Genomic DNA, 18,503 nt, shown 5'->3' with positions numbered 1-18,503 from the left:
TGACTGGGATGCCGAGGATCACAAAACAAGGTGTGAAGTAACCATGCAAATATACTTGGTACCCTTAATATTTACCCCTCAATCGATGTGCCGGTTAACCACACACGCTCCAACGATACTATGATAAACATTAAGTTACCCTTTGCCTACCTTGTTAAGTCCAGGTTAGTGTGCCGGTTAACCACACACGCTCCACTAACAGCTTAAACAAAGTGCAAAGTGTAATTTCATGGATTAACACCTTATTCATATTTTCCTAAGTAACTAAGATTGGGAATTTATAAGTGTTTAGTTACTTAGTATTTATCATTATACTTATAATGAAGGGAGAATTATAGTCCTTGTCCTACCTGTTCGGCTAACGACCCTCCACCGGTCAAGGAAGCGGTGAGTGAGAGTGGACACCCATTAAACTGTCATTTTATAGGCAGTAACCTTATACCCCCCTTATAGACCGACTTCGTGAATGAGGCCTAGTAATGGTAAGACGACTTTATCTTATACATATCTATATAATTAAAATTATAATAATAGTATAAGGGTTGAATTTTAAACTTTTAAAATTCTAAGGTCTAGTTTGGAATTAAAGTATACATGGGGGGTAACTTTACAAATTCCAAAACTTGAGGGCAAGTTTTGAAACCTTTCAAAACTCTTGGATTTTTCATAACTTATGAGTTTAATTAAGGTTTAATGAAAAAAAATTCAAGTTTCATAACTTGAGGACAAGTTATGGAAGACATTAAATCATTTAATGATGACATTAAAAATAGTGACTCTTCTATTTTCATAACCTATGAGACTTAATGACACTTTAAAAAGAAAAACTCTTCACTTTCCATAACTTGAGGACAAGTTATGGAGTTCATAAAAACCATTAAGATCAAATATTCCAATTAACACAATAATCAAATAATTTTTCTATGATCTAGATTAAACTCATAAGTAAAGATAATTCACATCAACAATTTTCAAGAAATTAGATAATCATATAAACTAATACAAATCTTGAAACTTTGACAATTATCCTTTGAAGACTCTTGGAATTCATAACCTAAAGAGTTAATAAATGAGACATTTCACATCCATAACTTATGGAAGTTTCAAAACTCTTAAGATCATAACTATAAAAAAAACTTTTGAGTTCCAAAATTTTATGACAAAATTTGTAACTCCTTAAAACCATTTAGTCAAACTTTTAAAACAAATAAAATAATCATATCATTCTATCTTTTAATAAATTGACCTAATTCAACTCTTGTAGTAAAGTGACTCAAATTTTATAAATAATTAGTTTTTCATAAAATCAAGTAATTATCATAAAATTTGACAAACTTCATGTTTTTTTTTCTTTTTTTTTTCCTTCAACTTGAAAAAAAAATACATTTGCATCAAATATAATAGAAAACAACCCATGGCTCTGATACCACTGTTGGGTTTTGAGCATTCTAACACTCCTATGGTGTACATGCAACCCTATAAACCTTGGATCTTTGTTTTCTCTATTATACATGCAAATATTAACTATTCCAAGGTTTCATCCTAACTAGCATATTATGAAGCACCTATACTACAAAGTTCTAGTTAGATGACATACCTTTTGATGTAGCTTGATGTCTTCAAGCTTTAAGAGCTTAGCCCCAATAGTGTGGAAGCCTCAAATGGAATCACAAATCACCAAAACACCTTGGAAGAACTTGAAAGAATATGTATGCACACTAAAATCAGCCCACTCTTATTTTCACACACTTGTTCCAATTTTGTGAGCCAAGGACCCCTTTATATATTATGGAGGATTAGGGTTACATCCATGTAAACCCTAATACCCATGACCTTTCATTTACATAGGATCCATGGGTTAAAAGCTCCATGGACCATCCATGAAAGCTTAGCCCAACCTAAATGAACTTGGCCCATTCCATATATATAAGAGTCCATATTTAATTAGTTCTTTTTGATCACTTAATTAATTCTAAATTAACTCTTGATCAATACTAATTAAATAATATGATTCCATATTAATATATTAGAACTTATAATATATTAATATAAATCATAAATATACTATTCTCAAAAGACTATCCATATAAATTGTGTCGGTGAAGTGCAACCCAAATGGACCATGCCGGGTCGGGTCAAGTACATACCAAATATAGTTATGGACTTATACATTAATCCAACAAACACCTCACGAGATGTGGACTGGGAAAGTTCCAACTCTAGACCACATCAAGATTTAGGGTTGCGAGGCTTTCGTGAGGCGCAAAACTCACGACAAGATCGAAGCTTGAAGTGAGCGGTGTATTTTCATCGGCTACCCACAGAAATCTTTTGGTTATCTCTTCTACAGACCGAGTGACAATGTTGTCTTCGTGGTGAGGAGAGGAGTCTTTGGTGAGAGAGAACTCATAAGCCAAGGAAACAGTGGGAGGCAAATTGACTTTAAAGAAATTCAAGAGTCAAGCGGTGAAGGAACCTCAAACACTAACAATCAACATGAGGAGGAAACTCCTGTTGAGCCAATTGATGAGTCCGTACCTCTGAGGTGTTCCACAAGAGTTAGGAGCACACCTGTTTTTTATTATGGTTTCCATATTACTACAGAAGGTGATGCATTTATCAGTGATAGTACACTGATAAATTTGGATGAACCTAACAACTTCAAGGAAGCCATAACATGCCCTATTTCTGCCAAATGGAAGGAGGCTATGGATAGCGATATTCAGTCCATGTATGACAATCAAGTTTGGAACTTGGTTGACCATGTACCGGGTCGTAAGACAGTCGGGTGCAAATGGATCTTCAAGAAGAAGACCGACATGGGCGGGAAGGTACACACTTATAAGGCGCGACTGGTTGCGAAGGGCTTTACTCAAACTCCAGGAGTTGACTATGATGAGACCTTCTTACCAGTAGCGAAGATTAAGTCTATTAGGGTTATGCTAGCCATAGCTGTATTTCAAGATTATGAAATATGGCAAATGGATGTCAAAACCGCTTTCCTTAATGGAAAGTTGGTTGAGGATGTTTACATGAGTCAGCCAGAGGGTTTTGTTGATGCAAAGTACCCTGATAGAATGTGTAAGCTTGAAAAATCCATCTATGGATTAAAACAAGCATCTCGCAGATGGAATCTTTGTTTCGATGAGAAAGTCAAAGAGTTTGGCTTTTCGAGGAGCGAGGATGAGTCTTGTGTATATGTTAAGGCTAGTGGGAGTATAGTTAGCTTTTTGGTATTGTATGTGGATGACATACCTTTCATAGGAAATGACATCCCAACCGTGCAGGAGGTTAAGTCCTGGCTTGGGAAGTGTTTCGCTATGAAGGACCTTGGAGAAGCTGCCTATATCCTAGAGATAAGGATATTGAGAGACAGGAGTAAGAGACTAATTAGACTTAGTCAGAGTACCTACTTGGATAAGGTGTTGAAAAGATTCAGCATGCAGGATTCCAAGAAAGGTGACTTACCGATCCAGAGTAATGCCAAACTGAGTAAGACTCAGAGCCCGAGTACAGAGGCTGAGATAGCTGAGAGGAGTCGAGTACCATATGCTTCCGCTGTAGGATCGATCATGTATGCTATGACTTGTACTCGTCCTGATGTGGCCTTTGCTTTGAGCATGGTCAGCAGATATCAAGGGAATCCTGGCAAGGCTCACTGGACTACGGTGAAGAACATTCTCAAGTACCTACGGAGGAATAAGGACTGGGTCCTTACCCTTGGTGGGAGTGATGACTTGAGAGTAGTGGGGTATAGTGATGCCAGCTTTCAGACAGACAGGGATAATTTCCGCTCTCAGTCGGGCTGGGTCTTTACCCTAAATAGAGGAGCAACTACTTGGAAAAGTTCCAAGCAGGAGACAGTAGCTGATTCAACTTGTAAATCAGAGTATATAGCAGCAAGTGAGGCGGTGAAGGAGGCAATATGGCTGAAGAACTTCATTGGAGACCTTGGAGTTGTACCAGCTATTAAGGAGCATATGGAGATTTTCTGTGATAACGAGAGTGCAGTTGCCTTAGCCAAGCAACCAAGGGATCACGGCAGATCCAGGCACATCGACAGAAAATACCACTTCATTAGACATCGAATAGAAGAAGGACTCCTCGTGGAAAAGAGGGTATCATCGGATGAGAACCCAGCAGATCCCCTCACGAAGGGACTGTGTAGGGTTAAGCATTTGGAGCATGCGATGCGCATTGGGCTGAAGGATGATATTAGTTTTAGTAATTAGATAGCTTTCGAAACTTGTAATAGTTGAAATGTAATTGACATTTGATGTTTAAATAAAAGGTGGTTTTTTATTTACTAGTATGGTACTGTCTTGTGTCAATCATTTACTATTATTTCATTTTGCATGTTTTGACTTCCAGAATAATTATATTATTCAAACTACCCACAGTCGATCATACTTTGGAAATAGGTATTTAAATAAGACTGTCATGAATTAGGTTTGTAGATTTGTCTGAATTGTATTAGACATAGCAATTGTTGCTGCAACATTCATGAGTGCTCATAAGTTCTGAGTATTGGATTCAACCCACGCTCACTTGTATCACTTCATGGAATTTTATCTCGAGTGATCGTGAGACGGTAATATCATATAACTCTTCAAACCAAGAGATATGAGTTGTTGACTATGAGTTGGTTATACATTGATAGTACGAAAACGCATCAGTAACATGATGTTATAAAACATGATGTTGTGTACAATTTGATGATTAGTCAGTACAAGCATATGAGTCAAATTTTATCTGTTCCTTTTAGTCCTTGGAGGATTAGAAGCGATATCTTGGGCCCCTCGATGATTTTGTTTTGACTTATGTGTCGGGCCCGGTCAGAACTGAATTGATGTGTTCGATTAAGTTCTATGCCAAACAAATCGGAAATCGGGAAACAAACTGCTGGACAATAAGTACGACGTTGTTCCATGTATTTGTCCGACTGATATCTTGAGAACAGAGGAGTATATGATCACTTATCTAAAATGGCACAATTTAGTTCCACGATACTTTTAAGAGCTACGATTGCTGGTTGGATCCTGAAGTCGTACTTGCAACTATAGTTATTAGACTTATCCAAGTGGGAGACTGTTGGATAAGGTATCTAAGTCCATAACTATATTTGGTATATACTTGACCCGATTTGGCATGGTCCATTTGGGATGCATGGCTTCAGAACAATTTGGATAGACTTTTGTGAGAAGAAGATATTTATGGTTTATTAATATATTATAAGTTCTAATATATTAATATGTATTATTTAATTAGTATTGATCAAGAATTAGTTTGGAATTAATTTTGTGATCAAAAGAGACTAATTAAATAAATGGGGATTGATTTGGTAAATCATTCATTCTTGTATAGTGGGCTTATGATCCATAGTTCTTCATGTTGGGCTAAACCCATGTGGTGACCCATGGATACTCCATGGAGGTTAAAACCCATGGATCATGAGGAATGTGGAAAGACATGAGTTACATGGTGTAACCCTAATGTGCACACTATATAAAGAAGCCTCACTCTAGCAAAATCGTACTTAAGGATACACAAGTGAGGGCTAGCCGATTTTGGTGCAATAGAATCTTCTCTCAAGTTATTCCAATTGTTGGTGGTGTTGTGTGAAGCATTTGAGGCATCACATTTAGGGTGCTAGGCTCATAAAGTCTTAAGGAATCCAAGCTACAAGAAAAGTATGTCATTCTACTATTTTTTTTATATTAAATATACCCCATGATATGCTAGTTAGGATGAAACCTTGGAAAAAATGAAAGTTTGCATGTATAATAGAGAAAACATAGATCCAAGGTTTCTAGGGTTGCATGCACACCATAGGAGTGTTAGAATGCTTAAAACCCAACAGAAACAAAGTCGTTACAAATAGTAAAGGTCCATTGGAATGCCAAGCGAGGAACCAAATTCGCTTGGGAACGCAAGGACCAGATGAAACAAAAATACCCACATTTTTTCCCCAACCCTTGAGGACCCACTCAAAATGCTAATTTCGGGACGAAATTCCTTCTAACGGGGGGATGATGTGACAACTGCCAATTTTGGGTCAAACAAAGTCAACAAGTCAACTCGACAAGCATTAGGATGTTAGGATAAGTACTAATTTTCCTAATGTTCCTAATGTACAATTTACAATTATAATACAGAGTATCTCTCTGGATTTGCCAATTATCAAATATAAACCCTAATTAGGGTTGGCAACGTAACAACTCGATAATCCATCTATTTGTTATTTGGGAATAAATAATACTCGTAAAACAATGTAGTGGAGTTCATAAACCTTGCAGTACGTGGCAAATTCATAACAAAGGTTACAAACACAACTTTTTGGTGAATTCGTCACCAAATACGACAAAGTCTGTACCCGGCTAAGCACCAATTTTTAACGAAACAAACTTAACAATTCAACCTAACTTTTTGTAACATATTATTATATTGATAATAATGTTGTTATAATAATTTAAATTTTTATAATTCAAATTAAATATTTTATACATCCTTTATACCCTATTTTCTTTATAAAACCCCCACCATTTTTATAAAAATGCTAAAATTTATAAAGGTTTGACTTTTTATTTTTATAAAAAGTGACTAGTGACATTAAGTACATCTCTCATAAAGAAGCTATTACACTAACCCTAAGTAGCACCACGTTTAGTCTAATCCTTGTCCCTCCACACCACCCCCATAACCCACCCTACCCACCCCCACCCCCTTCTCTCCCTCTCTCTTAATTGCGGTCGAGAGGCCTCATTTCTCCATCATCTACATCATTTTTTCATCTTCGCCCAAGGAAAGCTCTCATCCTCCATAGCAAACTTCTTCCAAGTAGTTTCTTGAGGTTTTGGTAAGTACTTCCTTCATCTTCTAGTGATTCTACACACATTCATACTAGTTTCAATCCATTTACACACATTATCATGTGTTACTATTCATAGGATCTTCAAATCTTTGAAGTGTTCTTGACTTGAAACTTTACATCTACAACCTTTCATTCATCAAGAAAACACACCAAAGGTGAGTTCATACCCCCTTCATTTTTGAGATTTCTAAGTTTTTGGGGGAGAATAGAAGTAAACTTGTATAAATATACAAGTTGTTATGCATACTTACTTACATGTTGTGTAAAAGTGCTAGATACATGAAATAATGTTATTACCAAGTTTTATGAACATTTAGATGTAAAAGTTTGTTTAAAATACAAAACTATGAAAAACAAGTATAAACATGTTATATGTTCTTATGAAAAAGTTATAAGCACAAAACTATATAAACTAGGGTTTTTATGAGCATAATATGATTTTTCTAGCAAAAATGGTTATAACCAAGTTATTACATCATTTTTGTGGGATATAAACCAAAATATGTTATTTTGGACATTTGTCTTGAAACTAGTCAAAAATACCAAAGATTTAGTTTTACAAAAAAGAAAACTTCAAAATCTATCATTTTATGCAAAAGTGGGTTTTCTTACTAAAATGGTCATAACTAGGTTATGGTACCATTTTTGTGGGTTTTGACCAAAAATATGTTGTTTAAAACATTTAAAGTTAACTTGACCTAAAAATCACAAAAAGGTAAAAATAAGTTTTACATAACTATATTTCACTATTTGTCGTTTGTGACGTTAAAAGTAAAAAACTAGAAAAATGGACATTTTCATACTAAAGACTCACTTATTTGTGCTAGATTTAAAATACTTGCTATTTATGAATATCTAGGCATGTTGGCCTCGATATATATATATATATATATATATATATATATATATATATATATATATATATATATATATATATATATATATATATATATATATATATAGGTACAAAAATCAAATATTATAATAAACTATATAAGTATAGTTTATGGATCATTAACACTATTGTAATATGTTGAGCAAAGCGGATATATATATATATATATATATATATATATATATATATATATATATATATATATATATATATATATATATATATATATATGTTATACTATTTTATTATCATGGAAAAGTGATAATTACACATACAAAGGTTTTCATTACAGGAAAACGTAAACTCGTTGAATCAATTTTTGTGAGTCAAAGTCTACATCGTACCTATCAGTGTACCTACAAAAGTCATGTATTATAACTAGAATCTCTTGTAAGAGAGCGTGATACTTGTGTATAGATCTATACGGGACTGACAATCTCGCACCTAAGTTCCTTGTAACAGCTAGACCGACAGGTCTGGGGTGACAAATATCTAACATTCCGACGTCTGAAGAACGTCGTAACATGCCATCTATGTCTTTAGCACGGTTATAATAACTCACATGGGGAAACAACGATACATTTAGTTTACGGGGAAACATACATTTAAACGGTTTTATATAAAATAAAACTGCATATTACTATTTTAAGTATGGAAATACCTGTACATTTCGGTCTTAGGGTCTTTAAGACTACAATTCATTTAAAGGAAAATATTGGATTTTCTGGAAACGAACACTATTATTTTACAAGGAAAGGCTTACAATTCTTCATACAAAGTCTTATGAACTCACCAACTTAATTGTTGACACTTTTTCAAAACTACTTGTACTCTCAGGAAATCACTAATACAGGTAACTACAAGCTTTTGAGGATGGGACGCTAAGGCGTCAGACAAATCTTTTTATCATCATATTGTAATTAATTTTGAAACATGCAACTCTTACAATAATGTAACTTTTTCAATTATATATATGATGGTTGTGTTTGCTTTGATCACTATTATTCATTATGTTATGATACAATACATGAAAGTCATCCACCCCCGCACATTTCCGCCATCCTGGTTTGGGGGTGTGACAGTATAGTTCAAACTCAATAAATCAAGAATTCTCACACCCTCCTTTCAGTTTAATCTTGTTTATGAATATTCTTTTTGAAGTTTTCATAAGTGTTTACATATAAATTGTCAAATTAAAGAAAAAAATACTTTGTCTAGTTGAGTTGGATGGAATGTTGCGCTCTTATCCTCCTCACTCTTGTTCGAATCTTTGCACTTCCTTTTTTCAAACTTTCTTTTAGTAATATATAGTCATAAAAATTGTGATTTGTAAACAAAAATTTTATAGTTTAGCTAATTTCTTTGGTTGTCTTTAATCATACAGGTGGACAGGGTCAAAGCTTCAAATCTACCTTGTGTAGTAGAGAATTATTTATATATTATATACTCTTAACATTTTTTTAAAATTTATATATTCTATGTAGGGCCTGTTATTTGTTTTCGAACAAGGCCTAATATATGTTTGGGTCAACCCTACTCAAACCTATGTTTTGTAGATCTTATAGTTGTATACCGAAACCTCTCTTGAATACTTTCCAATCCAAGATCTAGTTGAAGATATTCTTTGCTTTAAACGTGTGTGTCAGGAATAAACAAGAATAAATCTCACACACAAAGACACATTATTTAACATGCTTCAGTTAGTATGATCTACATCCACAACGCAGGAGTTAGTATTCTTAATTACAAGCTTGAAAAACGATAGTATAATAAAATCCTAGCTATCACCCATATTATATAAGAAAAGTAAAAAATGTTACCCTCAATAGAACATGATTAGGCCATACTGTACAGACCAATGCAGGCCCATATGTTTTCGGACCTAACGATCCTCAACTTACTCCAAACATTTATCATGTTGATATCGAATGTCGGGTTTTTTTACTCTAATCGGGAAGGTTAGATATCCATATTGTTCGTCAATTCTTAAGTCATATTTAACATTCTCCACCTTGACTTGAGTATACTCCAAACTCTAGATTCCAAGAACTCTCGCTCCCTCTTGCCATTTTTTTCCCGAAGGGACTTATTTGCAGCGAACGTTTACCAAATCCAAGCAATGTTTGAACTTCTTTTTTGGCAACGACTTTGTCAACATATCAGTCAAATTCTCCTTAGATTATATCTTTTGAATGAAAGAACTTTCTTCTTCTAAAATATCAATGATAGAATTTAGCTTACATCATTATGTTTTGTCATTTCATGATAAATCAAATTCTTTTCAAGATAAAAAACATTTTGGCTATCATAAAAAAGATAAGCTTCTCCACCTTTTACTTGAGACTTTGAACGAGATTGTGTAACAATATGTACCCTTTCTTAGGTGGTGTTTGTTTTTTCAGAAAAACCACTTTTGACCACTTCTTGATGCGCCGCGCAGCTCATGCGCAACATTTGACCTTTCACAGTTGTTTGTTTTTTGGAAGACTTCTAACTTAAAAACTGTTGTGCGTGTGCTGTGTGGCGCAACCCTGGACCATCCTCTTCAAACAACTTCTCACTTACTTTAAGTTATATTATTCAACTTGGATTTTTTTTAATTTTTTTTCAACATGTTTATTATTTTAATAATATTTGAGGAATATGTAAACATTTGGAGTATATTTTCCATAAATTTAAATAATTTAAAAACCATTTGGTAAAAATTACATATAAATATTTTTTGTGTTATATTTTGTCTATAACCAAATATTAATAAACTATAAAGTTAATCATTAAAATTATCAAATTTATTGAAGTTTACCGGCAAAATAATCATCGTCTTCAAAATCTTAACAAAAATGAACATGTTTTTAGCTAAATTAATAATTTTATTTATTGTTATTTAGCAAATATTATGTTTAATTCTTTTATATAAACCTCTTTAAAAATCATATCATCACAATGATCTTTATATTTGATTCGCATATGATTAAACTAATTTTTTTACTTAGATTTAATTTTAACTATTGTATAGTTAATTTCAGTTTATTGCAGCAGTCTGCAGAAGTTAAAAAACAAACAGACTTCTTATTATAGACTACAGTCATTTGGTCCACCTCTTCTACTGCAGAGGGTGCAGATGTAGTCTGCAGACTTGAACCTTTTTCGCTTCGAAAAAACAAACAACACCTTAGTCATTGAAATGTACTCTGCTCCAGTTATACACAAGGCAATGATAGGTTGTAACTTTGATTTCCAACTTATAGCACATTCATATAAAGTAAAATATAGCATGTAAATTATATTCTTTTCACCGAATCACCACCATGGTCTTAGTATACATAAACAACCAATGTGTTATTTCATGTATTAGCACCATAAACCAAACAAATGTTAGTCGTTCTCTTCAAGTATCGCACGAACTACTTTGATCGTCTCCTATTGGGTTTTTGGGTTTTTTTTGGAGATTATTTAACTGTATGAGCCAAATTATTTTTAGTACAAACCATAACATAAATCAGACTTCCAACAACATGAATATAGAACTTTATTCATGTACTCTCTTTCTTCATCCGTAGTTGCATGGTATAGTGCTTCGATTAACTGTAACGCTGCTATCAAAGGAATTTCAATATGTTTGGAATGATGACATGACTTTTTCAATGTAACTTTGTTAAGTGTTAGTCTTTGATTGTTTGATGAATCGAGTAGGTATATAGATTGGCTATGGACTTCCCTGTGGAGGAGGCATGCCCAAGAATGGTGTGTGTAATGACAAGTGTATTCATCCACAAAAGAGGACCCTACTAATACCTTGTGAGTTGTGACAGTATATAAGTAATAAAAATATGTTACTGTTACAAATATTAATACCAATGTTAGTACAAAAAAATGTTATCATTTTCTTTAATTTGTCGATTAAAGTTGTTGATTGATAAGAAAATAGAATAATAATTACTTTTGAAGCAATCTGATCTAGAAAAAATAAAGATAGACCCTACTTAATTAAAACTTGAATGAAATAAAGCTTTCTAGAGTTGTTGGTTGGTCTTAAAAAACGTCGAGCTCCCATTTATGATAAATTTCTTGGTTATAGTGCCATGTGGTTGTAAAGAAACACCAATTTAATGAATCCAACTAACAACTTTAACCTAACTTCCCTTCTATTATTTTCCAAATTTAACTCCATATTTATCATCATCATCATATAAATATTAACAAAAAAACCATTCATCTTCTTCCAAGTTGCAACCATGACGACGACTCGAAGCACCCATGTCAACGTCCACTCACGACTCACGGTTGTGTCCAGCATCCCGACTGAACCAATGGGTTCGACCTGTGGTCTGACCCCAATCGACCACACCATGGGCTCACACACGGTTCATATTATCTTCTACTATCGAACCAGCCCGTTTTCCAAAAGAGGCCGGTTCGCTTTGGATTTGGATAATGTTCGGGTTTCACTTTCGGATCTTTTATCCAAGTATCCACGGATGACGGGTCGGTTGTTTCGTGATGGTGATGGTAACTGGGAGGTTAAGTATAACGACGCCGGCGTTAGGATGTTTAAGGCAGATGTGGGAACCACTGTTGATGAATGGTTGAGATTTGCCGATGAGTCTGATGAGAGGAATCTAACGGCGTGGGAGGAAATGCCAGATGGCGATCCTACTTCATGGTCGCCGTTTCAGATTCAGGTAATTTTTAAGTTACATTCTTTGAATTTGGTGTTATTCACATTTTGTACCCTATTTATGTGCTTCTAAACAATTAAGTATCAACTACTGAATTCAGTATGTTTGCTGTGAATATGATTGGATCGGATTTTGACAGTTTGAAATTAGTTTATTAAATATGGAAACCTTAACACTTTTGATAGCTATTGGGGATCTTACCGGACAAGGCCAAACATACATAGGATAGATGCTGTTTGTTTCATGTTTTCTGTTTTCATTGAATTTATCAACTACAGTATATATTAACCACAAAAATTATTGTTTTTATATTATTTTAAATATTGTATCCTTTTATTTAAAATTATATCATCATCTATGAAAATGATGGTATAGTGGTGGGTAGTTATATTCTTCAATATAATTTATTTATATTCGAAATACACATGTTTTTAATATTGGGGTGGTTTGTTATTATAAAAATATATATATAAAATGATATTATTATTAGTTTTTAACAATACTTATTATTCTTAAGAAAAGTAATAAAACACATTATAAATCTATATTAATTTAGCTAAATTATCAACCATAAAGTCAGTAAGTTATATCATGATTGGCTAAAAACATAAACAGTAAGAAGATTTAAACAGAAGAAAGAAGAAGAAGTATTTGAGACTAAATTCAAACCAAGGCTTTTTACGTAAAAATATGGTTGATAAAAAGGCAAATGACATAAAAGATTTTAAATTTGTGGATTGACTTTTTTTTGTATTTTAGTTTTATTGAAGTCTGGAGGTTTGTATTTTTTTTTTTTTTTTTTTTTTCAGTTTTACCTTTTTTTATATTTCTAGTTCATTAAATATCTTATATTTTGTAGAAATATTTGATTTTTTTTTCTAATTTATTAATGTTTTTTTAAGTTTAACAGAAATATTCGGTTTTACACTACAACAAAATATAACATAAAAAAAATTGTAAAACTCTGACTTTAATAGAACATAAATACATATATTTCTATCAAACTTAATAGTTTTTATGTCATTTATCTTGGATAAAAAGATTAATATTATGTAATATGTTATATAATATCCTTTTATAAATTATATTTTCTCTTGAATTCGTAGAAATATGACTTGTATATGCTATATTTTGGTGTTGTTATGGACACTCAACCCTAATACCTATTAGAATGTTGTTTAGGCTAATCATTACTAATTTTTGTCATTATTTTATTATAATCCAATAATTTCACTAATTTACTATTCAATCATACATTATTATTATCTATTTTTTATTATTATTTTATTATATTCAATTAAAATTTTATTATTTTTATCAAAAGTTTATGTTTAAAAAAAAGTTAATAGATTTTTTATAACAAGTCATGTCTTATTATAAATATAAATGTCATCTTAACAAAATTGACTTGCCGCTAAACTTAAAATATTTAATCAATATAAAATCAAAAGTATTTCAAATTCATTGATCAAGTCATTAAACTCGATTCCTAATATATACTCCATCCGTCCCAATATTACTGTCCACAGACAAAAAAACACACAGATTAAGAAAATCATTAATTACCATTAGCTTTATATAATAAAATGACAATTTTGTCTTTACTTTGCATTTAATGTTCCATTAAATGCTTAGTTGGTTAAGTAATAATGAGGGAGTATTTTGGTAAAAATGTTATTTATTTTTAGAAATAGACTATTATTTTGAGACAAACCAAAAAGGAAAATGGACTATAATTTTAGAAATGGAATATATATATATATATATATATATATATATATATATATATATATATATATATATATATATATATATATATATATATATTCCAAACATTACGTGTAGATACATTTTGTTTGATAGATGATTTTCTTAAAAAAAAAATAATAACAAAGATTTATTTGATAACTAAAAAAAATATTATAAATGGTTATACCATCAAACTATAATAAGTTTTATAATAATCAAAGTTCTATCTAAAAAGGAACCGTGGCTAAACTAAAAGAAAAAAACTAAAAAAAAAACAAAATTATTTATGAAATTTATGTAATATTATTATTTCAAAAAAAGACAAATACAATAATTTTTTATAAATTAACAAAACTAAATAAATCATATTTTTGAAAAATATATATTATAATTTAATATAGTAAAATAATTTCCGCTATTCCGATTAAAAAAAGAAAAAATAAACTGCAAAATATCAATATTATTGGACCTAAATAAAAATAAACAGTAAGATGATTACTTTTTAAATTCAGTTGTATCAATATAATAGCAACTTGTGGAAGATATAAGACCCATGAGAGCCCAAACCTAATCATAATTAATGTTTTGTATTATCCAAAAAGCCTAATTCAAGTAATGTAGTAATGATATATGCTTTAGAATGGAGTATTTGAGACATATAAAATCCGTTGTTTAAAAGCAAATCCAACAGAACCAATCGATTTTATCTAGGTGTTCTGGATCTTTTATGTCCATGTCACAAATATTGGATATAAATAAGGTTTTCAGTGTCTTACTGTTTACATCTATAAAAGGAAAACGAATATAATATATATATTTTGTTTTGGGTTTTTATATTCCAGATGTCATTTTGTATAGATTATAGAACTCTTTAATTAAAATATACTTTAATTGTTTGATTGAATATCACGAATATTTTTAGTTTGCTTCAAATAAATTTTAAATATATGATTAGTTTTTTTGTGTATTTTAATTGATGACCTATCGATCCAAATGCAATTTACTAAGACAAATTTTAAAATACATTTATTTGGGTCACTAATATATTACAACCCTCTTGATGACCTATCGATCCAAATGTAATTTACTAAGACAAATTTTAAAATACATTTATTTGGGTCACTAATATATTACAATCCTCTTGAATTATATATATCGTAAATAATGGTTGCATGATATATTAGTATAAATAAACTTAGAACATTGTTTTAGAGTTGGTATATTATTTTACATATGATTTTCAAAATGTTATAATATTAATATGACTTAGCTAGATTTTTTTACTCTTGTTTGTTGTTTGTTGTTTTGATATTTAATTTTATAAAATATTTGAAATTTATAAATTATAAAAATCTAACATATTAATACATATTTCTTAAAATATTTAGGTGAATGAGTTTTTAGAAAGGGGGCTGGCAATTGGACTAAGCTTCAGCCACCTGCTAGCAGACCCAACCAGTGGGACCCTCTTTTATAAATCATGGACCGACGCCGACCGCGGCGAATCCACCGGCTACGACCCTCCGATCCTCTCGCTACCTCAACTCGACAACCGCCCGCCGCCCGCTACCACCGATACCACTTCCATCACCACCGATTACTTGCAAAAAAATACAAAACTAGCACCAATTTCATCTGAAAAAATGGCCACATACGTCTTCAAATTCTCCAACTCAACGATGAAGCAATGTCTTTCCAAAATCTCCGATAGATCCCCCGACGCCACCCCATTTGATTACCTAACCGCATTGTTTTGGTCTCGAATCATCGAACTTAAAACCCAGATTGCGGTTTCGCCTACACAATCCATTTCCATATGTATCGATGCTCGGAAACTTCTTGATGTGCCAGCACCTATGAAGTTCTTCGGAAATGCCGTGAGTTTCTCAAAATTGTCTCTTCGAAACGAGATGCTAATGGGCGATGATGATGGGCTACCGGAAGCTGTGGAAGCCGTACACCGCCATGTGAAAGGGATCAAAAAAGAGGATATTTTCTCAATGATCGATTGGATGGAGAATTGTAGGAAGGGATCGAATGGTGGGTATCCGCCGGCGATTCAAATGTATGGCCCTGAACTAACTTTTGTAAGCTTGGAGCACTTGATGATCCCGAAAGAGGAATCGACAGATGAATTGGAAGCACTTGATTATGAGGCTAAGTTCAGGAACAACGAGAAACCTGTGCATGTGAGCTACCATGTGAGGAAAGCGGAGGGCCAAGGGTTGATCATTGTTGCCCCTTCGCCAGAGGGAGGAGCGGCGAGAACGGTTACAGTGACGTTGCCGGTGGAGGAGATTGGGAAGCTTTGTGAAGATCCGGTGATAAGAAAGATGGAGGCTACTATGATTGTAAGTGGGAGGAGATAGTTTTTTTGTAGAGAAATTGAATATCTTTCAATAAGTTTTGTTTAAATTTTCTGTTAAAAGGATAGTGTTTCATGAACGATGCTAGTTTCGTGATTTGTACTTTTCCAATAAGAATAAGTGTGCTCTGTTTTGTTAGTAATTTTGGATGTGTACCTGTAATATAGAGAAAAAACAATATAATATGCTTGAAATTATGATCGTGTTTTTATATTTTTAAGTGTCCATATTTTGTCAGATTCTTCATATTAGAAAGCGAAGATATATAACATGTTTGAAACTTTTATAACTTTTTGAAACTTAAAAGAGCTATTTGCAAACTTACAAGAAACTTAACAGCTCAAATTTCCTTGTGATCAAGATGTAACGATTATAAAAACATAAGTTTGCGTTTAGTTACGGAAAAACAGTTTTCATTTTCCGTTTTTCGTTTTCTCTTTTCAGTTTTTGTTTTCTGTTTTCATTGGAAAATTTAGAAAACGCGTTTATTTAAAACTTATTCATTTTTCATTTTAAGTTTTAGAAAATTAGAAAACGTGTTTAGATATGTATTTTTTTATCTGTTTTCATTTTTAAAAAACAGTAGCGGTGGTAGGGTGGGGGTGGAGGCGACGTCGGTGGGGCAATGGTGGTGTCGATGATGGCAACGGTGGTGGCGGCGGCAGTAGGGTGGCAGCAGTAATGGTGATGACAGGCGGTGGTGGTGGCGGTGACAATTGTGGCAGTGGTAGTGATGGTGGCGGCGGTGGTGGTGTTGTTGGTGATGGGGTAGTGGTGGTGGTGATGTAGGTCGGTGATTGTGGTAGTGGTGTTAGGTGTGTGTGTGTGTGTGTGTGTTTGTGGGTGTGTGTATTTGTAGGGGTGGAGATGGGGGTGTGTGTGTGTTTGTGGGTGGGGGTGGGTGGGTGTGTGTATGTGTGTTTGTGGGGGGTTGGGGTGGGGATGGGTGTGTGTTTGTGGGGGTGGGGGTGTGGGTGTGCGTGTTTGTTTGTGGGGGTGGGTATGTATGTGTGTTTGTGGGGGTGGGGATGGGTGTGTTTGTGGATGTGTGTGTGTGTGTGTGTGTTTGTGGGGGTGGGGGGAGGGGTTGTATGGGTGGGGGTAGTGATGAGTGTGGGTGTGTGTTTGTGGGGGGCGGGCTTAGGAGTGGTGGATGTTGGTAGGTAGGGGTGTGGTGGGTTGGGGGTGTTAATGTGAAGGTAGGTAAAGGTGGAGTGAAGGTGTGTTTATATTTTGGAAAAAATTTGGAATTATAAAAATATGGAAAACAATGATTATCAGTTTTCCAAAAATTTCCAACTTCTTTGTAATTTTAGAAAACAGAAAATTCATTTTCCGTAAAAAATTTAGAAAAATAGACGAACTAAACGCGTTTTCAAAATTCTCATTTTTCTTGGAACATTTTTCCCGAAAACGACTCATTTTTCCGCAACTAAACGCACCCTAAGTTTTTAGGTTTTGTTGGATTTGCCTTTAGTTGGATTTTTTGTTCGTTTTTCTCCTCATATTTTCCAAAAAAGTTCGGTTTTATCCTTTTAACGGTGATTATAGGTTTTCCGGGTTACCATTATATTAATTTCGCAAAAAAGAAAAAAAAAAAAAAAAACTCTTAAGTTTACAGTTTTTTTTTTTTTTTTTTTATACTTTTACCCTAAGTATTTTTTTTCAAATTAGATGTATTCATGCAGAAAAATCATATTTATATATGAAAAAATGTTTAATTAAATATTGTATTTACATTCTTTTTAAATGTTATTTTTAAAAAACGTTTAATTAAATTCTAAAAAATGATTTTATAATTATAAATATGTATTTTATAGATATAATTTTTAGAAATATAAATACATATTTTTAAATTTTTCGAAATATTAATATGTATGTCTAATTCTAATAATATATTTATACTTTAAAAAAAAATATAAAAATACATATTTACACTTATA

At 32.7% G+C, this 18,503-nt stretch overlaps 1 protein-coding gene across 1 annotated transcript; it reads left to right on the top strand.

The window, feature by feature from the left end:
* The first annotated feature begins 11,936 nt into the window (after positions 1-11,936).
* LOC145120129 (protein ECERIFERUM 2-like) lies at positions 11,937-16,757 on the top strand. Its single transcript, XM_079055922.1, has 2 exons — positions 11,937-12,448; positions 15,583-16,757. Exons 1-2 carry the CDS (start codon positions 12,002-12,004, stop codon positions 16,561-16,563), a joined length of 1,428 nt encoding a protein of 475 aa, XP_078912048.1. The 5' UTR covers positions 11,937-12,001; the 3' UTR covers positions 16,564-16,757.
* The last annotated feature ends 1,746 nt before the right edge of the window (positions 16,758-18,503 follow it).

The sequence above is a fragment of the Lactuca virosa genome, chromosome 6 (assembly GCF_052849685.1).
Source record: "Lactuca virosa cultivar CGN04683 chromosome 6, Lactuca_virosa_CGN04683_v6, whole genome shotgun sequence".
In the NCBI taxonomy this organism is placed as follows: domain Eukaryota; kingdom Viridiplantae; phylum Streptophyta; class Magnoliopsida; order Asterales; family Asteraceae; genus Lactuca; species Lactuca virosa.
This window is presented reverse-complemented; position numbering and strand designations above follow the sequence as displayed.

Coding starts and splice junctions, on each gene's coding strand:
- LOC145120129 (XM_079055922.1), top strand. CDS start 12,002: ATGACGACGACTCGAAGCACCCATGTCAACGTCCACTCACGACTCACG. Junction 12,449..15,582: donor GGTCGCCGTTTCAGATTCAG/GTAATTTTTAAG, acceptor TAAAATATTTAG/GTGAATGAGTTTTTAGAAAG.